Source organism: Fringilla coelebs, assembly GCF_963513975.1.
Source record: "Fringilla coelebs genome assembly, chromosome: 1".
Lineage (NCBI taxonomy): Eukaryota > Metazoa > Chordata > Aves > Passeriformes > Fringillidae > Fringilla > Fringilla coelebs.
In genome coordinates, this window is record NC_140028.1 from 63416212 (window position 1) to 63443720 (window position 27509).

A 27509-nucleotide genomic window follows, 5' to 3' on the forward strand; every position below is an offset into this window, starting at 1 on the left:
CATGACTGATTTTAATTAATTTAATCAATATTGATTTTGTTTCCATTTGTTGGTGGTTTTTTGTTTCTTTTGGTTTTTTTTAACTGAACATGGTGCAGCAGTAAATCAAACAGAAAAATCTATTTTGGTTTACATCAGTCCAAAGTTTTACAATTATCACAAGATAGGTAATTTTGCTAAATATTATTACCATGCTGTTGACCTGAAGGTCTACTGTCCACTGAAACTTGTTGATTAGCATTCATTAATTGTGTAATTCTTATTGAGAGTCCTGGATCAGCCATTTCACAGAAGTGCATATTTTAGGCTAAACAACTCCTCCTTGCTTTGATGACCCCACTTCATATTATTCTTTCATTTATTCACTTATTATTGACATAGATTGGGCCACCTTGTACTCTTACAGAATTTTAAATTTTTTCCAAATAATTAAAAATTATACACTTATTCTATGTCTGGAAAAATGTTTCAGGAGGAATAAGAAATAAACATAGAAAGCACTTCATGTTAAATATTAGCTTAGTCAATAGTTAGTAGGTTGAAAACAAATTCTGAAACTCCAGGAACAATGGAGCTGAACTTACCAGGCGAGCGTGTGGGTTTCGGTGGTAATAAAGTTGTTTATATTCATCCATCCACACCTCAGCTGCACGCACACTGTTCGCCAGAGCTTTGGCCCGTGAGTATGGAGCTTGTTTGGGGAAAACATGACCTACATGGGAGCAAGGATGGATCTCAAGACTTCCTCCACACTGCCATATCTGAGCAAAGAATTGACAGTGTGTATCATTAATTTTGTCTTTTGCAAGCTCAAAGATAGAGTAACAATAACACTGTCTCAAGAATACCACACCATACTACAAGTAACACATACAATAATTTTGTGTCTCATTTGATGACTAAACTGGATAAAATTACATCCTTGTTGCTCTTAGTAATTTGCTCTGAGTTCACAAGGAGATAGTCACTCTCTGGTTTTATCTGGAGTGCAATATTCCTTTCTTAGTTTTATTTTCTCATGATAAGACGTGGTCTACCATGTAAGTTATGCAGGCATTGTTTAAAAACAAAATAAAAAAGAAGCATGTTTCTTTTCCAAATTAACCATGTAAATATCCATCTCAGAAAGAAATCAGTAACTAATTCTTACCAGAAATCTAGAGATCTATATACCATCTATATATTCTACTGGAAAGATGACCTGACAACCCAGGTAAGCTTCCCATTTGTACATTCACCAATCTAGGAGGGAGGCATAGGTGCCTGGTGAAAAATAACACTAACCTTTTCCATTGGAAAGCTGGGAAAGGTACCCCAGACCCAACACATGAAAAGAAAAAGTAAAGCACTTCCATAAATTATGGTGGTCCAACCAACAGCAATGACACAACCTCCCCTATCTAAGCCAGTATTCCTGCTTGATGCCAAGGAAGTACTTGCACCCAAATGTGGAATTGGCAGATCCCTGCAAACCGTCACTCTGCCCTTGTACTCAGGCTCCTGCTTCTCTGGCTCCCCAGGTTGGGAAATGTACAGCCCATGAGAAAAAGTCCAGAAACAACCATCCAGTGGATCCATTAGCCTCAGCACTCTGCACGCATTTTTGTAATTACAGTCTTCTCCTCTGAAAACCAGGGACTTTTGGCAGTTTATCTACACAGCCACTTTCCCATCACCCATTCTGATCTCAAGTTTGATTACTTGAAAGGAAGGCACAGCCATGCATTTCCTATTCGATATTGTGTGTGACCACACCATGGCAGATGCCCTGTTTCTGAAGGGTGCCTGAAACAAGGTTTCTGAAATTTTGCCAGATGAGAGGAAGGCGGGAGATGTTGCTGTACGTGAGCTAACTTGAGGCTATTACCAATGGCTCTGATAGACTTTCCATAAAAGATTTAGAATTCTCCTCATGTATTCAACCATGCATAAGTGGCAGCTCATCATTCCTTTGTAAATGGAAGACAAAGGAAATTAGCTAGGATAGGCTTAAGGGTTTGCTGCCTGACAACCTTCTTGACATACATTTTTAATTACATGCTATTCAAATGAATATAGCAGGAGTCAAAGATATGAAGTAGCAAATAAAAGCTCTGCTGCTAACAGTGCCAAAGATCAGTGGTGGGACTTCTCCCACTTCTCTCTGTGGGAGTTTTAGGGACCTAAAAAGATAAAGGCTTTCAGCTTACACAAGATAGGACTTGGTTTTAGACTGCTAACTTTTAGGGGATTTTTTTAAAGTTACTTAGAATTTCTCTAAAATTTCTAAGTTTGGAAATCAATGAGTGTCATCTCCATTGATTTGGTTTTGGATAACAACATCGGACTTTCTGCATGGCACAATGCTGTATTTAATTACTGAAGTGTAAGCACTCTAATGCATATGCTTACTTTTAAAACAGAGAGTTTCTTTAAAGATAGAGGTAATTCATTCATCAGCTACAGGGAGTACTGGATAATTATTACTTCCTGGATTTAAAATTTTAATTTCTTCTTTTTCCATGGGAGGTTTCTCTCCTCATTTTTGCTGCTTTTCAGGGAAGCAGTGTATCTGTCATTTGAACAAAGATGATTAAAGGAATTATACAATAAATCTAGAATTATGTACTAACCTTTTAAACAATTAGCATATTTTCTTAGGTAAGTTACTTTGCTGCCATTTTGAAAGCTGCTATGAAACCAACTATCCACTTTCACTTTACAATCTCCTTTTTTGAGATTTATTTCAAAACAACATTTTTCATAATTATTATTTCTTTGTTCGAGATTATTTTTTTAAAGCTTCAATTTACCATTCAAGATTTGTCAGCAAATATTAAGAGCCATAAGTTTATTAGTTTAAAAATTTCCAATGTTATATTGCACATAAGAATTATTAATTCACCTTTATTTATCTACTTTTAAAAAGATATTAGGAACAGATGATAAAGACTACTGAAATAAAAATGTAGTTAAGAAGGAAGCACATGCTTCATCTCTTCCATGATCAAGTCTGATTTCAAAGGAATGAAACAAACTGACCATACCTCTGTTAAATTGATGACAAAAAGAGAATTCCATAACAGCTGAATTTTTAATAATTAAAGCTCTCTAAAAAATAACTGTTGCTAAGCAATGCTCATTAAATTCTAAGTATTTCATAAAAACAGTACAAAAATTATCTTGTCATTCTATTACAAAAGAAAATTGAATATACTTCAGCTAAACAATTCCTCAAAAGGTTTATTCACTTTCCTTTTAATTGAAAAATTATGACCTCTATATAAAATCAGGTACAAATGAACAGCCATAAAATAAAGCGAGGAATTTAATAGAGAAACTAAAGTTGATTACTAAATGCTAAGGAAGTGGCTCTGCAGAAGATTCTCCATAAAACTAGTTCAACCTTCTCCTACAGAAAAGCACATAAGGTTTCAGGCATATTTTGCAAGCTCACGTACATGTAGATCTGTTTCTCTACTAGGTTTGGGTAACTCACAGCTCTCATTATGAAAGCACACATTTTTCCTCCACTTCAATAAGACAACAAGGTGACATTCCTTTTTTCACTTTCACTTTCATCTTGGTGCATGCAGACTATCCGCACATTTTCTTTTGTTTTCAGAGACAGATGGTGGCATTATGAAAACCTACAGAAAATGTTCAAAATCTCACCTTGGGATCGCTCTCTCTGCCAGGGTCTCTGGACAATTGACCTTGTGCTGGGTCAATGAACACTAAAGAATAAAAGCTCTACCAGCTCATTCTAACATTTTAAGACTATCTGGAAGAAATAAAAAACATAGAAAGGATGCTACATCCTAAAAAAGGGCAAAATGTGGAAAACCCTACGTTACTGCTGCTCGCTCTCTGCTGCAATTTTTTCTTGACAACTTGTGGCTAAGCCTCCACTGTGGTGCTCATGCACAATCTGCTGGAAGCTGGGTGGGTGAAGAGGCACCCCAGACACAGTCACCCCTGATGCTCTCAACACAAGGCAGAGTTCCAGATCCAGACAAAAAGAAACAATACAAAAATACTGGAAAAGAGAAGACCCCAGGTGTTCTGAGGTGTATCACTCAGGCTCATGGGCAGTAACATTTTTGAGAAGAAAGCACATGGTACCTTTTTGCACATGGTAGGCTGAAGGACAGACCACAGACATACTAAGCCTTGGTCCAGAAACAAATTTTCATTGCAGTGCAACTTGCAGAAACAAGAGCAGAGAGGGAACAGAAGCTGCAACCAGGTTCCCTTTGCTCTGAGTACAAGAGGGAGAAGATGAAAGAGCATGTTTTGAATACCTCAGAAAGAGGAGTTTCAATGCCCATTATGCCCATGAAGTGAAATTTTATCCAGCCAAATAGCATTAAGCATTCCAAAATCAAGGTACATTGACTCGATTGTGCATTCAGCACGTAGCCTCCATCTCTCTTAGTCATCGTGCTTTTAGTGAAAGCTTTGTCCTTGTTGCACCTCTCAAAACCACAGAGAATTTCTTCAGCTCAGAATAATCGAAGTGCAAGAAAGAGGAGGCTTGAGGACAAGTCTTTTCATGTCATTGGGAGAGAGTGGTGTTTTCAGAGACAAGAGCAACAATAAATTAATTTACAGCGGTTTTGAGTAGTTCTGCTCCTAATTTTCAGGTCTGACAGGTTTAGAAAACACAAGGACAACAACGCTAACAATGATTTATCCCTTCCGACCTCTTGGAACACTGTAGGCAGCCAAAAGAACACAGTTAAACAACACCGTAGCACTCTGCTCTGTTCCACAAAAATCCTCTCCACACAGAGCACAAGTACAAGGGCTCCAAATCAAACAGAGCAAAGCATGTTGCGTACAAACACCCAGATGCTACTGGCAATCTGCACTAGGAAAATTGGCATGGCCAGGCATATTTGTTGGCCATTGCACAGCCTGTCCTGTTAAATCATTTGTCTCCCAAGGAGCTGTTTGAACCACCTGCACCTACATGCTGGCTTAGACCCTTGCAGAGGCTTCCTCTATCCCCTGAGGAGACCTCTGTCCTGCATGCTGAAGGAGTAAAGGCACTGCTCATACATGCTGCTGCACCCCACGGAGTCCTGGCTCAGGGGAACCAGTGACAGACAAAATGAGACTGGCTGCCAGAGCTTCAAAGAGCTCAATGGCAATGGGAGGGTGGGTCTAAAGCAGCAGCTGGTACTGGGGCACCCTGAGTCAAAAGGAAGGGTCATGCTGCATGCAAGCCTTGGTCTCCCCAGAAGCAAGACACAAAGAGCAGAAAGCCAAGAAGTGCCGCCAAGTGTGCCATGTTAGAGGTTTTCTTCAAGGAGTTGAAGCTCTGGGCACACCGGGACCGGAGACTCCTGCTTCAGAGGGTCACAGGGCTGATGGAGGTGGGTCAGCTGCTTCTCCCTTCAGGTGCAGGCCTGCTGAACTAGACCAAAACTACTAAGTAGGCTGTGTTTGGGCTTATGTGCCAGAAACTGTTCCCCAGGTGAAAAAGGAGGTGGTCATGAACTCAGATCAAAGAGCATTTCCACCTGAGATGTCTCCCTCCAGGGAGAAACCATACCAACTCTAGGTCTGTGCTTGTTATTCCTAATAATTTTTGTTCCTTATTTTTATACCCTCTTTTCTACGATTTCTGCACTGCAGGCAGCAGAAAATCCTAACAGCAGCCAGGAAGACTCCATGCTTCTCTGGTTAACACACAGACATACAGAGAGACAGTCTGCTGATGTCTCCTTTCTTAAGAAAGTGGTTTTGTAACATTAAAATGCTATTTAACCTTGAAATCTGTTGTCACCTGGTAAAAAATCCAAAAATCCTCCTGTACCATGAGTCAATGACTCAGAGAAATGCAAACATGACCATCAAAAATAACAGATGAATGGCAGAACACACAAGTGTAATCCAGGATAATATGCTCTGAACTCCATGAAAGCCAAAAGAGGCCCTACAGGCATCCCTCTTATGTCACCCACTGGATGGCTTCAATGAGCTAAGCGTGATTTGGGGTAAACCACAGCCCCGTGACCCTCTGAAGCCAGTGCTCAGAGGGAATCAGCACTGGTAACAGCTGAGCAGAGGAGAACATTGCTTTGCTGATCACTCTGGGCTGTCCTGTGTCTCCTCTGTTTTCCTGCTGTAAATTGTTTCCATTACAGCTATCTGACTCACACCTGAGCACTTGGTCATGCCTCCTGTGGGCACAACTCTACAGTTACTGAAGATCTTCCACCTTTTATAACCTTTGTACAAACTTTTTCTGAGGTGAAACAGAAGAAAGCCTTAAAATTAGTTCAGGGGCTGCCTTCTCCTGCCCCACTGGGAACTGCTCGCTCCATCAACCAGAGCAAGAACTCTGAGTCACATCAAAGCAATGCAAATGTTCTTCCCAATGACCTCCTTCAAGCTGCAGGATGTAAACTTCACCCACTAGTATCACAGACCTTTTTACATTTTATACTAGAGCTCAAAACAAAGGCATGTATTTAAAAATTGCTTTAAAATGGCTATTTGGAAGAAAAGTACAGTGATCCTGAAGTGCAAGAACAAGATACTTCCAAAATGCTCCCTTCTTAACACTTGCTCACGCTATAGCAACCTCATTAAGTAAAAGGGCATGAAGAAAGAAACAGGAACTTGTTGTATTCTGAGGAAAAGAAACTTTCAATTAAGCCACCTACCCTAAATGAGAATTCAAGGTTTTCTCCTCCCCAGACTTCCATTCCTGTGTCATAGGAACCAAGATAATCAAAATACTTCTTGCTCACAGAAAATAATCCACCTGCCATGGTTGGAGACCTATGAAAGAAAATAGTAACTCTGAACTGAATAAAAAAAAAATTACGCCAATGCAACAGATGAAAAAATTACAATATATTTCTATTTTCTATTTTCTCAGTCTTTTCTGGATACAAAATAACAGTCAGAAATTTATCGATTATTATGAGGCCATTTGAATTTAATTTTGTATTAAAAAACTGTATCTGAAACAACACCAGAATGTAAAAATATTGTGTTAAAATAAAGTTTTCCAGCTGCAGTGTCTGAGTAAATGAAGAGCCTCTTACTTCTTTGTGGCAGAATTGTATTAGTCAGTTCTGAAATTCTAGAGTAAATTCTAGAGTGCTGTATCCCTATCTATTTTACTTAAACAATAATTAAATAAATACTTGTGCTTTAGTAATTTAAACCAACATTCTTGATCCCACTAATGTCGATTGAAAAAACTCTCAGATTTTAATTATTAAGTAAATATAGCCCCTAAAGAGATTTGTTTTCTTTCTAAGAAAATCTACCCATCTGTGTGTTCTTAAATTTTTTACTAAGTTTGGGAAAAAAAAATATCAGGAGTCATGGCTGGGTCCTCATTGAAGATCAGCACACATTGCCAGCTCACTTAAGGGATGTACTTCCATTTTGGTAGAGTGCACACATATACATCAATTTGTATTTGTTCATTGTTGTTCCCTATTGTTTACAGTCTTAGGATGGCTTTCTTTAAAGTGCCAAGTATATAATGCTGATTAGAACTACGTTCTGTTGACATTATGTGAATTTCACTAAATTGCTGTTGAGGTAAATATCAACAAAAGTGAGATGCATGATCAATTACTCTTAATCTGTCAAAATTAATTTCACCAGCTATCTTTTTGAAGCAACACTGTCTCACACTGTCATATGTTGTTTCAAAGAATGGAATGAGATGAGACAAGACAGAAGGAAAAATAACAAACTCCATAACCAGTCAAGTCCTTCTGTCTCCCTCCAGATCTCTTCAAACCAAGCTGTTGGTGACATCACTCCCAGCTCTGCTGCTTTCTCCAGACACTTGTCGAGCTCACAGTCCTCAGGCTACCAATGAAACTTTATCCCTCATCATTTTCCTCTTGACATGTCAAAGGCAATTCTTCTTATCATGAAGAAAAAGAAGCATAATATTTGGACGAAATGTTTTAAAAAACATTTACTCTATTTGGATTTTTTTGAGGAGGACATGGACTAATACATGCTGAGAAAGACTCAGTTACTACCTCACTTTCCCCATTTAAAAAAAAAAGTACACTCAGTTGAGGATAAGTATATTAATATTTATGAAATACTGGGTTGCAATATCATGATAAGCAACTTACAAAAGACTGAGAAAAATTAATGATTCCGTATTTTTAGTGGTCTGTACAATAACAGATAAAAGTACTAACAAAATGACGGTATTAAAAATGCCAAACTGTATTTCTGCTGAAATACAGAAACTCCCGTAGCAGCTGGGGCTAGGTTGAACATGGCAGATCCTCATCTATCAGGATCTTGTCTACCATTCCCATTTTCCAGATGCCTTGTTTGTTCTATTCTCTTACATCTCCTAAAAATATGACATGGCGTGATAAATAATACCAATTGATGGCATCTTGTTTAAAAATAAAACAAAATTAAAACCCATAATGAAGGCGACATCAGTCTGAGCTCTGCAAGTTAGTCCTTCACAGAAACCATGGTGGATAGAGCTGTATTGTTTCACCCCAGTAAAGAGTTGGCAAAATGGTTCACCTTTGAAAATAGCACAGTGAACTACACAGCACAGGAAAAAAACTTCAAAACTGCTTTTACCTTCTTACTGATTGGTGATTTTTTTTCCCTTTTCATCATTGCTCATGATACATTTTTTTTTACAACACAGAGCTCTTTCTTTTGCACAGAAGACATCCCCCAGTATTAGTTAATCAGTTACACTCTTTCCATGTGCTGTTAAGCATCTGTAAGAGATTGTCTAGAGGCGTCAAGAGACTACTTTGCAATAAGTTTTCCACATGGAAGATGAAACAGGATTTTCATCTTTTAGAGCACTGTTTTTTCCAGGAAGATGGTAAACAGGAGCTATTTTGGAAAAAATGGGGAACTAAACAAAATGCATACTTTTTAGTAATACGTTCATTTCCCAAATATCTTTCAGCACCTGGCATTTTCAGGTGAAATGAAAAACACATTCACAGTTTCTAGGATGCATAAAAATTAACCTGATCACATCAGTCTTGGACTTCCTCCGTTTTTGTTCTCTTTCAGGGGTACTGTGCCAAGTGAAGACCAGGCGCCAATCAAATCCACCAATCTGTGGCTCACCAGCATTTCCCAAGTACTCAAATGTGTTCCAGTCAATAACATCAATAACAGGGCAGACAACAGCTGTTTCTTCTTCAGCAATCCTGGTAAGGTTTTAAAACAAAAGGGTGACTTCCATGAGAAACATTTCTAAAATTAAAAAAAAAAAATCCTAGAAGTGACAAGAACAAAGAATGCTTACAATACCAAACATGACATTTTGTTCCTTTACAATTCATGCTGCAATAACAAGGAAATGATGATACAATAAATACAAGAATAACCCCCATTTTCCTGCATCAGGAGGATATATCAGGATGGACTCTGCTGGCAAGCATCAACCTTCCTGGATGGTGAAAGCAAGATATGCCAGATGGCTTGAGATAACACATTCAGCATCTGGCTTGGCTGCTATAGCCAGCACCACTTTATCAACAAAAAAAAGTGTTAATTTTCTTTTGTACAGGTAGCTGTTTAAGAGAGCAGTTTGATTGCATACTTTTGCAGTGATGAATAATAAACCAGCCAAACTCTTGGCCCTTGAAGTCATGGCTGTTCTGTAACTGTGATCATCTGCAAATGTTGAAGTGAGTACTGTAACAGTAACTCAAAAAGAAGCTTAGAAAAAACCAAACCTGCAACATGGGAATTAGACCTCCAACAATGAAACATAACTGAAAGAGGCTTCCAGAAACCCTGGCAACATAGGAGAAGAAAAGGAGAAATAAGATAGCACTGCAGAATGACATTCCTAATACCAAGGGTGATCTGAAGATAGTCAAGATCTTTATCATACTAAGAATACATCAGAGCTGATGACATTTCTTGCAGGTCTACTTCTACAAGGAGATAAACCCCTTCCTCCCATTTCTCAATATTATGCAGGGTTTTCAGGATTCCTCTCCAAAAGGATTCATCCTTACAGAAGGCAGTGGGATTATTAGCCTTCTCCTCACCTTCTAGAATGGCCTCCCTCAGTACTAGGAGCAACGTCAAGCACACAAGCTCAAGCCAAGGTCTTTCTCCTAAATCACTGTTTAGCATATTCCCTGTCCTAGTTAGACATCCCCTGATAGTTCAGTGAAATGAAGTAACTTGTTTCACTTAGAGATGCAGATATACACTTTAGGCCTGCATCTTGTATTTACACATTTCAGAGGTGAAAGAAAACAGAACACATTATATTGTCAAACAAGAGATGCAGTGCATCTGTCATTCAAAGGGAGCTCATTCCTCAAGAGATTGTTAGGCTAAAACTTTGTAGACTGACCAATGGCTCATTCTGTGAAATTAGAGTAGCTTGAGATGGTTAAATGCAGCAGAGAACAGCAGCAATTCCAAAGTAATATTGTCTGAGCTGAGAAAGACTGCCCAAAGTGTGAAATGGCCTCTTGTTGCTGGAGGGAATATGTGAAACAGCTGTTTTCTTCTTTATGATCTCCCGTTGAGACCTTGTTTGGTAGAGCACACAAAAGGGCTTATACAAATATTGTTATCTCCTGTCTCATTTGCATAAAACTTTATATAAATCCTCATTGTACAAAGCAATGATACCCACACATAAAGGAAAAGGAAAAAAAACAATAAAAAGTAAAAATATTTTCCTCCTCCTGTAATAAGTAGGAAAATAAGCATAGCTGGCATTCGATTTCAATTATGGAAGGAATGAAGTAAGTGAAAAGCCATCACCTTTTCTGTAAGTTAAGAATTAACTAGATGGTACAATGCACAGGCAGCTTACAAACACAACTATGTTTGCAATGCAGAATGCTAACACTGTGGTATTGCTGCCATACATTTGAGTCAGATATGCCGCAGAAGAACCCCTTAGAGATGTAAGTCTGCATCTGCAGCAGGAACGGCAGGAATTCCAAGAGAGGGCTAACTTTTTACAGGTGGTGACTATTGCGTTTAAAAAAATCCAATCCTTCCTCAAGATTGCCATCTAGTGGTGCGCTAAAGAAGTGAAGAAATCACAGACTTTCCCCCCATCATACACTTTTTTAGTTAAACCTACGCTCATGATTTGAGGTTTTTCCCCTTTCCTTTCTTCATGCTATCATAGCTACCCCACAGTTATTTGGAATACCCTCGGTGTGAAATTTAGAAACAAGGTAAGTATGACAATTTTTAGAAAACAAAAAACTGAAATTGTATTCTAGATACAATTTCAAAGGGACAGGGGGAATTTGGGAACACAAGTCCCACTAGGAATCAGGAAGACTCACACACATCAAAACACTTTGTACTTTTGGAAGTCTCTCCCCAGTTTGTATTTGGGCTGTTTTTTCTGGTCCTTTTCTGTACTCTGCAGTACCTGGTGGGAATCTTAACAGGATCCAAATCAAAACACTGGCCTTGATGAAAGATTTTTTTTCGTTTTAATTATGTTTTAAAAAGGGATGGTTTTCTACATACAATATTTAGGAGGTGTGATTCAAGTCTTGTATCTATCAGTATCTGCTAATGGCATCCAAGGGGGTAAAGCCATGAGCTGTTAGCAAAAGGGGCCAAACCAACAGAGCCTTGTAATGTGATGCAGGAGCAGCAGGTGCTGTGGTGAGGTGCCAGTGGCTGAACACATAGCAGGAAAAGTCAATGTATGGCTGCTGGCTACACATGGGTGAGGCTTCAAGAATATAATAAATATTCTCAGCTCAAACAGAAGGCTAGTGTTCTGGTTTCTAGGGGTTTTTTGTTAGAGTTTTGGGAAGGTTCCTTGGTTTTTTTGTTGTTTGTTTGCTTGCTTTTAATTAACAAAAGTTTTCTGAACAGCCTGACAGATTTGCAGAATTAACAAGAGACCACACAGGAATAAAGTACAGTGTCCCAGGACAGATGGTTTATAAGTAAGAGTCAGTGTTGACATAACATTTATTCCTCCCTATCCAACACCACGATGCTTTATGCTAGAACCAGTCTGGAAAGGTGGATTTGCTCAGGACTAAGAAGATGGAGTTTATTGACTTGAACTGTGCAAACACTGCCCTGCAGGGCACACATCTTTCCAGACCTTCTGCTCACCCAGGCTGACAGAAATAGCCTCCTTTACCAATGTAGTTCCAAAGCAGGAGGTGAGGACTCGTCTTCTGGAAAACCAAAACTTTCCATTGCCTGAAGAGGCAGCTTGGTCCTCAGGGGAAAAAAAAATAAAACAAACAAACAATAACAAGCAAAAAAACCCCCACCATGCCATGATCTTTCAAACTTCCATTTGCATTTGCTTGCCCACAGCCAGGAGACAAACACCAAGCACTGGCAGTGCCTCAGGGACCAGACTGCAGTAACCTTTGGTGAACCATGAGTCATTTTTCCACTGCAGAACTGGGCCAAACTGTCTCACCCCTTCTTCTCCAATGGGAGAGAAAACCAGCCCAGAGCATAAGCTCACCTTGCCAGCAGTGGCTCCAGCCAGCCCTCATGGCATTCACAGTGGCAGTCCAGGAATGTTAGGATGTCTCCTTTCGCCACAGATGCCCCCAGCAGCCGGGCTCGAACCAGCCCCTCCCTCTTATTTGCGCGGATAAGGCGCACCTTGCGTAGGCCAGCCACGTAGTTTTCCAAAGTCTCCTTTAAATGTTCTGTAACAAGCCAAAGAAAGAGGGAATAATACACTCTGAAATTATTTGTTTATGTCTTGCAATAGGAAGCTCTCTCCTCACTAGCATTTTACTTATGGTAGGGCTCTAAAGATGGTGGTACTTTGAACTCAGAATTGGCTATACATGTTTAGAAAGGACAAGAGAAAAGCACAAAACTTGGATTTGGACACAAATCACAGTTACTTTTAAGAAATTGAACGCTTCACATTTACCTCTGTAATACATCCCCAGATCGATAAGAGCTTCTCAAATGTTACTTAAGACTTTCTGTATAAAAGTTTTATTCTTAACGCAATTCATGTGTGGTGGAAAATGCCAGAATTGCCTTTATGTCCTGCTGTTCAAACAAGACCAAAGAACTAGGTCACTGTCATTATATGAAACACCAGGGGAGCACTGGTGCAATCGAAACTTGCTCAATTCAGGAAACCTGAAGTGCTCTGATCAGACTGTAGTCTATCCATACACACAAGCACTCATGTTACAGCACAGCAAATGTGCTTCCCCATTCCAAACTAAACTTGGTACCTAAGCCAAATTTTTCACCTGCCCTCTACAAGAAAAAACTATTTTTGAGTGAGAGGCCTTTGTTGTACAGTTTTCTGGTATGTGACCTGAACAGCATAACTCTTTATTCTATGAACTGGTTGACCAAAAAAGCCCATCAACAATCAATATTCTTTAGACTTATTCTTCTTACCTTTGTCACTGTAATCATCTACAAGGATAATTTCTTCCAAAAGTATATCCGGAGATGTCTCAAGAACACTGTGAACAGTTCGCAGAAGCGTTGACCAAGCCTCGTTATAAAAAGCTATCACAACAGAGGTTTTTGGCAGGCTGTAATAATCATATTTCTTCTCTCTGCATCTGTAAAGGGGGGATAACATTCAGGGGAAGTGCAAAAGCATTTATTAATTTTCAGGAAACAATTCTCAATTCCATTTGCATGCTAGTTACTAACTGCAAGCAAGAACACAGAATGGATCTTCAAAGAAATGCATGTGTGCGGAAAATTGTATGAGAAGACATTAGGAAGTTGCTCTTACAGAGGTTCCATTTCCATAGAACCATTACGAATAAAATTCTGCAAACTATCAAAATGTCTAAAATGAAAAATAATAGGAGGTATTCTGGGCTGGTGTAGCTGCAGTAGCTGTCTTCACACAATTTCAAATAGAAGAACAAGCAATGGCTAAAATTTGCCTCAGTATAAAGGAAAAAAAAAAAAGAAATGTAAAACCTAAGTGCAGTAAAAACAGGAACATAAACTAGCGATAACTGTTGTTTTGGAAAATAGAACAAAGTGCTAGACAGTTAAAATATGACTGTGAAGAAACAGCAATATAAAAAGAGAAAAAAACCCCAAACCAAACAACCAGCAACAAAACTGAAATGTATGTACACTGAAGCAGAATTTGGAGAGACCACACAACTGGCAAAATCTAATAGTGAAATCCACAGAAACGTAAAACAGATATAGAAACGCATGGTTTTGGCTCTATGGAGAGCCAGAAAGTTTGCAAACCTTTGGATTAAGCTCCAGAATGTATTTCCTATAAATATATATATGAACTTCCCTAAATGAACATAAGGATGCCAAGAAAGTTATAGCTGAGCCAAATGTATAAATTCTTAAAAGAATCCCCTGGTTTAGAAGAATTTTAAAATAACGATGGCATCTTCCACAATTTCTCCTGTTTGCTTAGAGCATTCCATATTGGCAGTTTTTATTGCCTGCAGTCAATGAGGATTGTAAGGGGCAGAAGGACAGACTTCAACTTCTGCAGACTGTTAATCACAACAGATACCAAGGCAGGTAGCAGAACAGCAGTGAGTCCTCCAAAATATATGCTATGGGGAGCTGAAAAGGAAAATTGAAACAGTAGAAAATGCAACAGGAAAATACCTTAGGTCAATTTAGGGGCACAAAAATCCCCCAAAACACTAAGAAAATTATACTAGAAGCAAACTGCTTACCTATAGCACATTGAGAATATTTTAGCAAACTATTTAAGTGTGCTGTGTCTGCAATTAAAAAAGGCTCATAGGTTTCTTTGGAGATTAGGCAGTATCTAAGATCGGCTGTACAGAAAGAAAAAAAAAATCTGAATCTGATTATGCCTAAAATTAAAACTCTTACAAAGGAAACAAAAGTCTGTAGAGCAGTTCTGTGATAAATACGTGAAAATGAGGAAGCAAAAGGACAAATGACACTGAGGCAAAGGAGGCACCCAAAGGCTGCTTCTCAAACATGACAGGAGCGCCCTGCGACAACACCTGTGCATACAGACATATATACATAGGTAGGAGCACACAGACACACACACTGATGTAGTGAAGTACAAGAATGCCTGTCCCTCCAGGCTGCAACTTGTCCTGAGGGGCTTTCACAGAGGGAACTGTCTTACACCAACACCTGGTGACAGAATTGATTAATTTAGCCAGACATTTATGTATTGACACATAAAAAGGAGTGACGAGTGACATTTTAATTAACTTCTTTAATTGTAATGCAGAAAAACCCACTGTAGGAATCCAATTTTAGAAATACATATTTAATTTAGCCTACTGAAAAACATTTCTGCTCAGTACTGCCAGGAAAAAGAAATCACATATATCAGACACTTGTATCAGGTAATTTTGAGTTCATTTCTTGATGGAAATAGGATCTCTACATACCCATTTTAGAAAGCTGAAGGAAAATATAAATAAATTTAAAAAAAACACCAGGAAAGCATTCTTTGAAAAATATGTCAGGAAGATTCAGGGAAAAATAATGCTGTATTCCATTTAAAGAAAAGAAACCTAAAAGGTCTAAAGAAGCTTATAAGTCTAATTATAGATTACAGACTTCAATGGATTTGCCTGAAATTACATGCTGGAGATGGAAAACATAATTTGGCATAGAACAAGGCAATCCCCACACAGTTTGTGATTCACTGTGCATTGCTGCCTCCTTCCTTCAGCACACCCCACACTGCAGGAAAAGGTCAGCCTACTACAGAACATACCAGAACACACGTTTCTTAGGTTTCCAAAGTCAAGAAAGAGGCCAGCACTAAAAAAGGGGTTTAATTTACCAGCTTCATGGTGGACTGCAGAGAAGTGACCCACCACGGTAGCAAGGCAGGCTGCTGGCCAGCACTGCCACCCTGACCTGAGCAGTACCGTGACGCCCTAATTAAAAAAAAAAAAAAAAGATAAAAAAAAAAGGAAAAAGGAAAAAGCCACATTATTCAACTTCTGTGCAGATTTGCATGTTTATCTCAGATATTATTTCCAAGACATATTTCTTGCTAAATTGCAAGAAGATCTCAACTTTTAGCAGTCTCAAATAGTGTTGCTAAAGAGAAGCACACTTTCGCTTATCTTTCTGTAATGAAACAGTTTCACTAAGCCTTAAAAATTAATCCCATTCGGGAGATTACAAACCCCAAGCATTTTAAACCCTGGAAAAATTATAGCATAAGAAAATCTTTAAAAAGCTAATGAATCCCTGAAATGAAAATGCTTGGCAGTACTGCTGAATAACAATTAAGTGGCAAGCATATGGACACTAAACATTACCACTTCACAAGATATAAAAATTTCAAAAAATCCACTACGAGTACAAAACCTAGTGGTCATAACTCATCTTTTCCATTTCTCAGCTCCTGTTTGCCACAGAAGTGCCTTAGCTGCCCATCTTCTGTATTCACACTTGCAGACTTCAAGATGTACTTTTATTATCCATGTGTCAGCCAAGTATCCCAGCTCCTACTTTCCAAGTGAATCATTTACTCCTACTTTTGGATTATTCAGAAAAACAAATGCATATCAATTACAGTATGCCATTAAAATGACAGCAACTGGTGACAGCAGTCCCAAAATATGTTTTTACAGACACTGGGAATGTATATTTATGCATCTTATACTGCAGCCTGCTTTCAGCTTCTGAGTAGGGCACTCTTTAGTGCCACCCTCAAACCCAAAACACTGTCCTCTCCAATAGAGAGGATCATGTTAAAACAGGATTAATTGCATCTCACATTATTCATCCTAAAAACTACCTTTGAGCTGATTATCTGGGTTGTGCAGGTCCATAAAGACAGATCCAGAAGGCAACTCTCCTCACCCTCCTTAAGCTATTGATCCACCACAGCCCAAGAGACCTCAGTGGGTCCTTCTTGTCTGTAGAGACTTGATTATAAAACAGTTGCTTAACTTTTCTATGAATAAAGTTAAATGTGGTCCCTACCACTGGCTGTGATACATCACTTTGAACCTAGTCATCATAACTACCAAATGGTTGGTAAAAGCATAACACAGACATAAGGAAATTAGTTGCCTGTAAGCATGACATTTCCAAACATGGAAAATAAATGCAGATGCATTTGAAGTCCAACATTCCTTCCCAATTCTCCTCATCTTATTCAATCACAGGAACTTTACTGTTTTGTAATAATTTTGTAATTTGTATTTTAAAATAAACAATTACCTAAATTAAAAATGGCATGTTGTGCATGTTGAGTGGGTTCCTTTTCTTCAGAGAAGTACACATATCTCTAGTCAGCCTGATTTTGGTAACAGTTATCAGATACCAGGATCAGTCACTGAGGAAAACCTGTGGCCAGCACATCCAAGAGGCTTTTCTAGAGGCAACAAAATAAATGCATATAGGTTTAAACAGGACTCATTTAAACAATGACAAGCACTGGTATATAATGAATAAGAGCCACAACAGGTATGGCAATGCAAAGGAGTGACACCTGCTCAGTCTCTGCTCTCTGGTCACTCCTGCTCTCTGCAGATTCACTAGAAAATGCACAAGCAGAACCTCGTGTAGGAATGTGCCCCCTGTTGACAGAGCGACAAAACTATCCTCTGTCCCCTTAAAAGGGAAAAAAGCCCAGAAGTTTCCTTCCTCAATTAGCAAAAAAGACACGTCATAGGACCTGGGGGACTTCACCTCAAACTTAAGGATAGCCAATTGGACAGAAGCCAAAAAGTCCCACCTGAGCAATTTACTAGAAAAAGAAGAGAACAAAGAACGTAATTGCTTTTGGGAGGTGTTTTACCAGGAGCAAGAACCTCCGGCACCTGGTTCGGTTTTTCTCTCCAAAGAGTTTTGTTATTTTGCCTTTTATGAAAACTTTTTTGTTTCCAACACTACCACAGAAGCCATCCTGCTGATTTTATGCCTTCTAAGGTAGCTGAGCTATATTGGGCGTGAAATAGATCTTCAAGAGCTTATGAGACCTGGCTCAAGGAGACCAAAATTTCAGCCTTGTGCACAGTAGAGTGACAGACGATGCCCCAGCCATCTTCCAAGGAGCAGATGGGGACACTACAATGCTCCAGCATCATCCTGCTTCTGCATCATCCTTCATTTCCCTGAGGCACTTTCTGCCACACTGGGTGGGTGTTCCAGGGACCCTCCTACTTGATCACTGTGGCATACACAGGCATAAAACAAACAAAAGCTTTGTGTTCTGGCATTTCTTATCAATTTACACTATCTATATTTTAGAATTGTGTTCATCCATAAATCTTTAAATCTCTCCATGGGAAGAAAGAGAAATAATGCTGGTATGTACCTGAACACAAAACCATCTTAACTATGTACTGACCTTTCTCTGTGTTTCACTACAGCTTCTACTCAAACATCTAGATCCACAAAATGCAGACTGAAGCCAAACACGTAAAAGTGCATCATCACACATCCAAATTCCTGTGGGTTTTTGGTTTTGCCTTTTTTACACTGCATTTTTAAATCACAGTCTAACCGAGAGTAAGCAGCTGACAAGTTTAATAAATTAACCTTGGAATGTACTACACCACACAGTCTTCTGTTAGCAAGTTTTACAATAGGTTATTTATTAGAAACTAAGGAGACATCACTCAGGAAATGCCTAAACAAAATTAAATGGGTTGTTTTCAAGAACGTTTGTGTCAATTAATGTAATCACTCAATTTATTTCTTTGTAAAGAGCTGTTTCTCTAAGAGATGTGTATCTATACACAAGGAGAGAGCATGAATGTGTGCACACTGGGCGCACTGCCATGAGTTAATTAGGAATGGTTGCTGACATGCTCTTACTTGAGACTTTCACCACAACTGTGACAATGATACAGAAAAGGAAAACAGACTTTCAATCTCCAAATTTGATCTTCTATATGCACAGTTACTTATATTTTAACAAAAAAAAATGAAATGCTCTCTGAGTTTTCAAAGATTTGTTAAGAACACAAACTGCTCATCAATTATTTAATGCTTTCAGAAGGTATACTGAGTAAGTTTTGGTTTTGAAGCTTCAATCTGATTGCCCTAGGCAAGTTCAGAATTGTGCAGTTCTCTCAAGAAGTGCAAAACAGCACGTGTCACTGCTGAAGCTGATTTAACTTGATTTATGTGACTACAGGATGTGACATATACACCCCATCCCAGTGTCACCTGGAAAACACTGCCAAGGTTCTACATCAGGCTGGCTTTCACATGGTGGGCTAGGAACCAGCTTGGCTGGGCTTATTGTGATGGGCCATAGACATGCTGACCCACCACAGAGCCTCCTTTCCTCTTCCTAATTTGAACAGCTAAAACACCAACTTAAACTGCTCTTTCAGTAAGAGCTGTGCTCAAAAGTGGTATTTTGTAGGCTATAAGCCAATGAGGCTGATGGGGATGAATGGCAGCATCCATGGGCATCTCAATCTAGTTTCACCATCTTCACTCCCACTCCATAAATTGCAGAGGCAGCAATGTGGGCATTGGAATCTGGCAAGTACCTTCACCCAGAAGCACCTCCTTCTCTCACTTTCCCAAAACCATGGCACAGGACACAGCATACTGGGATCTTCTATCCCCTCTTCTACTTTTGCCCAAGCCGCAGCTTAGGGTTCTACACATCCATCCACAAGCACACCAAGCCCTGCAGCATGACAGAGGCGGCAGCACTGGTTTCTAAGCCACCCCACAGTTACCAAGGCTGAGTCCCTTACTCCAGGCTGAAAATATAGTTGAACATCCACTTCTCACCCCTCTGTGTGGGACAGTAACCTATGGATAAAATGCAGCACACGAGCCAAAGGCAACACCACCCAAAGCCTGGGATACAAAAGTGCAACATCTCCAGTGGAATTAAAGGATATGATAAATATTAGTCTTATCTCCTCCAAACACTACCCAATTTCTCATGCTAAATTTATTTTCTCACATAAGACTACCTTGATCCAGCTGCCAGTTCAGGGATTTTCCTCTTTTTTTTTTTTTATTTTAATTTTAAAAGATTTTAAAAGTTTATCTGGGCATGGAGAGGCTTAACCTGGTTTTACACACCTACACAAGCCACATGTTCAACTATTGCAGAAAAAGGCCTTGAGAGTTTACAGAAGGTGTGTCTTGGTGTGAGTAGCAAAGCACATGGCAGCAAGGTGCTGATAACTGCCAGAATGGCCAGATAATTTGGGGCAAGGCTGGAACACTTAAGCAGGTGAGTTCATGATGCTGGTCTACACTTTCCCACTGCTTGTCCCAGCCCAGAAGGCTGGCTAAAAGCTCCCTAAATTATACCTGCTGAAACAAACCATGTTAGAGAAAGCACCTCTGTACAGTCCTCAACACTGTGATATGATCAAGTCTCTGGAAACAGAGCCTGGTTTGATGGTGAAGCAGTTTTTCAGGTTATTTAATGTTCTACAGAATGATTCTCCCAATGACAAGAAGGTACTGACAAGACTGACTGCCAAAAGCTGTCTTAAGATTTCAGATAATAATGGGCTGTACTGCCTTGTATACAAACATTATGAGAAGCAAGAAAGAAAGACATGAAATCTGAAACAGAAGAAAATATTTTTAAGAAGTTGAAGGGTTGGGAAGGAGGTGGCACAGAAAACAAATCTCTTTAAGACAGATTAAAAATACATTAAGAAATAAATGTCTAGAAAGAACAAGTAAGATAATTTACTAAGTCTGTATCCTAAAATTCACAAATTCAGGAAATCCATAGAGCCTCCTAATTCCAAATTGTTAGAGAAATACTACAGAATTTCCTAACTGACCCAGATTCTGGATGTGCAGATGAGAAGGAAATTCTGCATGTGACAGTGGGGAAACTCACTCAATTTTTATTTTATTTTGCTGAGCTGAAACAGTGGTTGCATTTTGCTCGAATGTTTTCACTTTTCTTCCAAGATAGTGAGATACACCTAACCTTTCCACAGAGACATACTATTTCCTACACCTACATTCAAAAACTTGCTTTTGCAAGTGTGAGTAATTTGATTCAGGACAAGAAAAAATATTTTGCAAAGCCATAACTGAAAGAAGCTATTGTATTCATCACTACAAGTAAGCTGTGGATGCACCTGATCCTTATAGACAATTGTTTAAATAAAAGCAGCTTTTGAATTAAAAAAAAAATCAATTTTTGCTTACTACCAATCACAGATCTGGAAACCTTTTCAATTTAAAAATTAAATCAGCTGAAACCAAGTAATAACCTAGATGTCAAAGGAAGTCTACCAGAAGCTGTAAAGAGAAATGGTGAAAAATAATCATGTGAGCTCTTCTGGAAAATATTTGCTGGAGGTTGTTAAAAGCATAATGACACTGAAAAGTGACACATTTTTACAGATGACAGGAAACAAAAGTAGCAAAATATCCTAAATATCAAAGCAACAGTGGAAGTATTGCTTCATTTTTGTATTGCTATAAAATGCAAGCCTTCTTATTAAAAAAAAGAAAAACAAAAACAAACAAAAACCCCAAACAAATTAAAAAATCCCAAAAAACCCCAACTATAGTGAAGAATTATTTTTACCCCGCTTATTGTCTGAGGAAAGACTGAAATGTCCTAGAGAAACATAGCTTTGAAGGTCTAAAGCCTGTTTATATATGAAAGAAATCCTGCCAACTAACACTAAAGTAATGACTAAATGGTATTATAATTAATATAGTTACTAGTAACCAATTACATATTTCCAAAAAGCTCAGAAATTGAACCAAAAAATCCTAACATCAAACAAGTGACCATAGTGTTCCAAAACTGCTATACCAAACACACCCTTAAAGTGTTTAATGGACAGCCTTAGCTTGCAAGAAGTAGTGTGCTGTGTCTCCTGATCCGACCCAAAGCATGGGAACACCCGTGCCAAAGCCAGCTCTGGGCACAAGGTGTGCCATCAGCTGATGGTTTAGTGGGAAGGGATGTCCCAGAAAGGTCAAGCTGCTCCAGCTCACCTCTTCAAAGGGTTCTACTTCCTATATGCACTAAAAAATTAAAAAAAAAAAAAAAAAATAGAAAAGGCACTTCAGTTGTTTCTCCTTTAGGTAAGAGATGACAGAGAAGCTCCTGGGTGAAGTCAGTTGTTCACTGCAGGCTGAGGAAGGAAACACTCAGTTGCTACGTCTTTTCCCAGAACAGGGTCAGGTTAAAACTTCTGGGAGGAGTAGCTGTGATTTTTGGAGTAGAAAAGGAACCAAAAGCTAGTATCAAGGCTTATTCTTGGAACTTGCTATCAAGATACTATCAGACAAACATCCTGGTATAATTTAGTATTTACAGCCCAGAAAACAAAACAAACCACAGAGGAAAGAGAGACTCGGAGAGAATCAAATTCAAATATGGGAACAAACAGGAAAAACAGTACTGAAAGACAAAACAATCTTAGCACAAGATTGTTATGCTAAAGTCAAACATAATGTTCCCCCCACATAAATAAAATTATAGGCATAAATGATGGTGACAGAGGAATCTGAGCATCTGTGTATATCTAGCTATCTATACAAAGACACTTAAAGATATAAGCACAGACACTTCAACATATACATAAAATCATACATATACAAAAAAATTATGTAAAGAACCTCTCCAAAACACAGAAGATTACCTAGAATTAAAGAACAAACCTCTAAAACTTTTTTTAATAGCTGAAAAATACAATCCAGACCACATTCAATATTTTGGGGGCTTTTATGGCTACTTAGGAAAGACAGGAAAGAATTAAAAATCCATTTGCTTGTGATCACAAGTAAAATGAGCCCCAAGGGCTGAATCAGGCTTCTACCATGAAAGAGACAACATGAAATGCTGAGTCAGCACAAAAGTGCCTAGTTGTGACTTGTTCCTTTTGTACCAAGAGTCAGCTGAAAGGCAACTTGTGTGCTTTTACAGAAACTATCCCCAAAATAAGTGAGCAATGCATCCCTACTGTAACACAGAAAGAAAAAATAGAATGCCTAAAATCTGAAATAATGCTTGAAAATAGCCCTTAATCTAAAAGAACCCAGGTAGAAAAACTGGAAATGTAATTCTTACACATTGTAATAAACTGTGAAAGGCGAAGAGAATGTATCAGTTTTCTGCCTAGCCCTACAGTCCTGTAAAACAAGCACACAAGGAGAAGCCCCATGGGACACAATGCTGATGTGTTGTTGCAGAGGGAAGAAGGCAGAGCAGCAGCCAAACCCCATGGCCCCAAGCTCATCACACCCATTTACAGGGCATCAGCCTCAACAGGCCTTCAGTAAGTCAAAGTCTGACAGAAAACACTTACTGGTTTTAAACCTCCTAAAATTGTTGCTCCCTTTATGAGTACAAACTCAAGAAATTAAGGGTAGATGTTGGGAAGACAAGCTGAGCTATCCAGACAACCTTACGACCAAGGGATAAAAATAAAAACAAATCACTGTGGCAGTGATGTTGCATTTAAAGAGGTGTTCAAATGTTGTTGAATCTCCATCCTTGGAGGCTTCAGAGTTGGACTAGACACCCCAAAGTTTCCTTCCAACCTCCATCCTTCTCTGACCCTATGGCTTATTTCACTTCTAGCCTTGTACAAACTGTATCATCATTTATCTTATCCATAAGATTCTTCCAAATTGACATTTTATAGATTATTAATACATAATGTTTATTTGTTTATATGCATACTTTCAATAAAACGAAACAATTCCTGTGTGATGAAACACATTATCAGTTGCTGACGACAAACTCAGACATTTAAAGGAAGCAGAAATTGTTTAAAGGAAACAATTGTAGTTGTCAAGTTCTTTGGGTCTGTGGTCAATGGAAACAAAATCAGTTACTACAAAAAGAAAGTTATAGTGGTGGGAACAAGAAGGAATAACAACTTTCTGAGTATTTTCACTGTCAGGAATATATTACTAGGAGAAAGATCTATATTGGAAACTTCCTGGATCCATAGTCAAATATCATCAATCAATACATCATTTGTGAGAGTAATCTCAGCCAAACTGTTCTTCTCTTCCTGTACAGTATTACCAGACATAGATATTAACAAATACCTGGCACACTTCTGTTCCCACGGCAGGTCCAGGATGTACAACATGCAGCAGTAGGAAAAGATTTTTGGCATGAGTTTCTGACACGGCAACACCTTGTGCAATCATTTTGCATATCACATTTAACAGCTTGCTGGTTCAGGTACTCTCTATCTTATGAGCAAAACTCTAGTCTTCATTGGATTGAAATGTTTTCACCAATTCACACACGGAGAGTGGGTTCATTGATCAGTGTGGGAGGACATTAACGTCAAAAGGAGCACTGGGGCATCCAGGTGGTGGTAATGTTGTCTCTGTTTCCCTTTCATTCTCACATTTTTTTGGTATCTAAAATTTCCATATTGCCTCCACACACACAAGAATATGCTGAAACAGACCAAAAGCGCATAGCCCAGAACAGAGTCTCCAAGCATAGGTCAATACTTCCTGAATATTTGATTTAAATTTTCTAGTGGATGGACTATGCTTTACAGGAAATGGATTTTTGGAACAGGGAGGCGGCAGAATTTGTTTTATCCATTTTCATGCATCAACCATGTATTGCAGGAATCCTGCAGGAGATACACTTCCAGAAGGCCACCTGTTTTTCAGACTGAAGACCTGTAAATTAGTCTCTTCTTTATGAAAGCCATGCTGTAAGTTGAACTGCATGGAGTCCAACACAGATTTCTGTGGGACTTTATCTTCGCTCCTTGAAAAAAACAAAAACCAAAACTAACCAAACAAAAAAAACTGAAAAAAACCCCACCAAAAAAAACCAAAAAAACCAAACCTGCTTCACAGCTTCTACTGTTATTTATAAATGCAAGGAATTTCCACATTATTTCACAGTTGTTCAATGAACTCATCAAGTAACAACACACTTCTTTATCCATATAATTACAACCTTCAAAGAACTCATATAGATTCGTAAGACACGTCATCCTTGACAAAAGCCTTGTTGACTTCCTCAATAGAGCACACCCTCCATCTGTTACTAATTCTTTCCCTTGCCACAGTTTGTAGATAACATGCCTGGAAAAGATCCAAGGATTGCCAGCACACAGTTCTCCTCTGGGACTCCACTAAAAGAATGGTGCATTTGTCACCTTCTGGTCTTCTGGTACCAAAGCTGTCTCACTGATCACATCTAAAATTTAGCCTTTGCATGATTTTGGTGGACCACTGAAGTCTAGTTGCCATCTACCATTACTACTTATTTCCCATCATTGTAGCCTCACCCATCAACAAAATGTTCATTAAAGGTCATAAATAGTCAAGCATTACCCACCTTAGAATAAAATTAAAAAAAAAAAAATTCCCCTAGACTTGAAATTTCAAATTGTATGACCTCTAATCTTGGAACTAAATGCAATGCATTTTCTAAGACTGTGGGCTGGGCTTGGTGATAAATTCTTCAATTATTTTTTATTATTATGTTTTTTTTTTACTTCAATCTTTTACATGGTCTTCCTTCTTGAGAGAAGGAGTTAACACTTCATTGCAAAATTGCCTTTGGGAAAGTTTTTTACATTTGCTCTGTGAGTTGGAGAGATGCTCTGTGACATTTTTGCCATAATTTAGATTTAACTGTGCACAAAGGCATGAAGCACCTGCCAACAGTGCAATACAGCCCCAGTTTCAGAAGGCAATTATTTCTGAGATTACATCACTGATGCTTCTGTGATTCTTTTGGTTTGGACATATTTTGTCATTTCAGCGTCCATATATTCAAATCAAAAAGGGTCTGCTGTTGTAGCAAAATCTATTTAAATTATTTTCATTTCTAGAATAGTCACCCACACCCATCTATAATATCACCTATTCAACAAGTGTGACCTTCCATTTCTTCGAACACCCTGTGATAGAGATATGGCAGAAGTCCAAAATAACTCATGGAAATGATTTAATTCTTCCCATGCAAATGAAATTTAAATGGTCCTTTTTGACCTATGGTCTACAGATGCTGATAAGAGGGGAATAATAACTAAGTAAAACAAGCCTAGTGTCAGACTTAAACTTATGATGAAAAGGCCTTGCATTTGCACAGCAACTTTTTGAACGTGATCATAAGATTCATGCTTTAGATTCAGCACTTACAATTAGAGTTGGTGAAACATTGGGCGGAACACACGGGTGTGAAGTGAATGCACGGGAGAGCCAGAGCCCTGCTTTTTCCACAGCTTTTTGCTACCCTATCGTACAAACCTGTTGCAACGAAACAAACCAGCTGAAGCCAAGCAGAAGTGAAACAGAAGTGAGGAGTCAGTAGCAGCTGTGGCTCCATCCCAACCCCTGCGACGGCTAGCATATCCCCTTAACTGGCTGGCCCTTCCTCTCACCAGCCGGCAGCTCACTCACAGGAGAGCCCAAGACGGTGCCACCCTGAGTGTTTGCGCAAGGGCACAACAGTCAGACCTGTTGTGCCACGCTGGCTTCACAGCTGCACTGAGCCATTGCCTGTACACTTGAGCCACCTCATCGAACATTATCTAACCCTTTGTTTACAATTGCCTGTGCCATTATCTGCCACTGGTGTCATAACTATACATGTAAGTTGTAAATGCACCTTGTCCCAGCAACCATGCATCCTGGATCAAGCACAGTCCAACTTTAGAATACTGCTACCCACCATTGTGAGCACCATTTCTAGCTCTGCTGATAAAACAATCTCCTTTAAACTGTGTGTCTTAAGACATTTGAATACAATGCACAGCTGAAATCTGGGAAGCGTAACATTTGTAAAGCTGGGAGTGACTGAAAAAGTATGCTGCTGCCCATGGTGACTTACCCAGGGGACAGCAGCAAGAGGAGGGGACAGCAGCAAGACAAACACGGCAGAGCAGCGTAGCTTGAGGACTGAAAACACACTACGAGGACTACGTGGGGAAACAACCTGTACACGCACCACCAACACGCGACTTCGTACTGCTTTGTGTAGGTGAGGCAGCCTGGCTAAGTCACCGATCAACTTAACCCTGAGAGCGAACGCTGTGATCCAAGAGCGTTTGTGATGGGAAAGTTTCCAAAAGTCTCAACGCTCCTGAGCGAGAGGTACTTGAGAGAGACGCGACTACCCCGCGCTGACCGCTGCCAGCAGACACTCCAGTTGGCCGGAGCGGCTCTCTGAGCCACAGCAGCAGCAGCAGGCACGGCTCCTCTGCCCCGGCCCGACCTGCCCTCAGCGGTACTCACAGCGGATGCCAGCGCTCGGGCAGGCGGCGGTGCAGCGAGATGCGGTCGCTCAGGTAGATGTTGATCTGGTGCCGGCGGATGCTCTCCTCCTGGCGGCGCTTCTCGGCCGGGCTCAGCTCCAGCCTCACCGCCCGGCCCAGCTCCCCCAGCGCCCCCGGGTCCAGGGCCGGCTTGTCGTACACCGGCCGCCGCAGCAGCTCGGAGTCGGGGGACGGCGGCTGCGGCGGGGCGCGGCGGGCGGCGTGGAGGGGCGGCGGGCCGTGCCGCCACACGAGGAAGCCGAGGGCGGCCAGCAGCCCCAGGGCGAGCAGCGCGCCCTCGCCCCGGCAGCCCCGGCCCCGGTAGCCCCAGCACATCCCGCGGCCGAGGCGGCCGGCCAT

The 27509-nt window shown here is 39.7% G+C and overlaps 1 protein-coding gene across 1 annotated transcript in view; it reads right to left on the reverse strand.

The window, feature by feature from the left end:
• The window catches only part of GALNT12 (polypeptide N-acetylgalactosaminyltransferase 12), a gene marked incomplete at its 5' end in the record, with an annotated part of 46645 nt that extends 19136 nt beyond the window's left edge, over positions 1–27509 (reverse strand). The window contains 6 exons of the mRNA XM_084204783.1: positions 585–761; positions 6657–6774; positions 8988–9173; positions 12461–12650; positions 13372–13541; positions 27130–27509. Of these exons, the coding sequence (XP_084060909.1) occupies positions 585–761; positions 6657–6774; positions 8988–9173; positions 12461–12650; positions 13372–13541; positions 27130–27509 (1221 nt within the window). The remainder of the gene's footprint in view (positions 1–584; positions 762–6656; positions 6775–8987; positions 9174–12460; positions 12651–13371; positions 13542–27129) is intronic.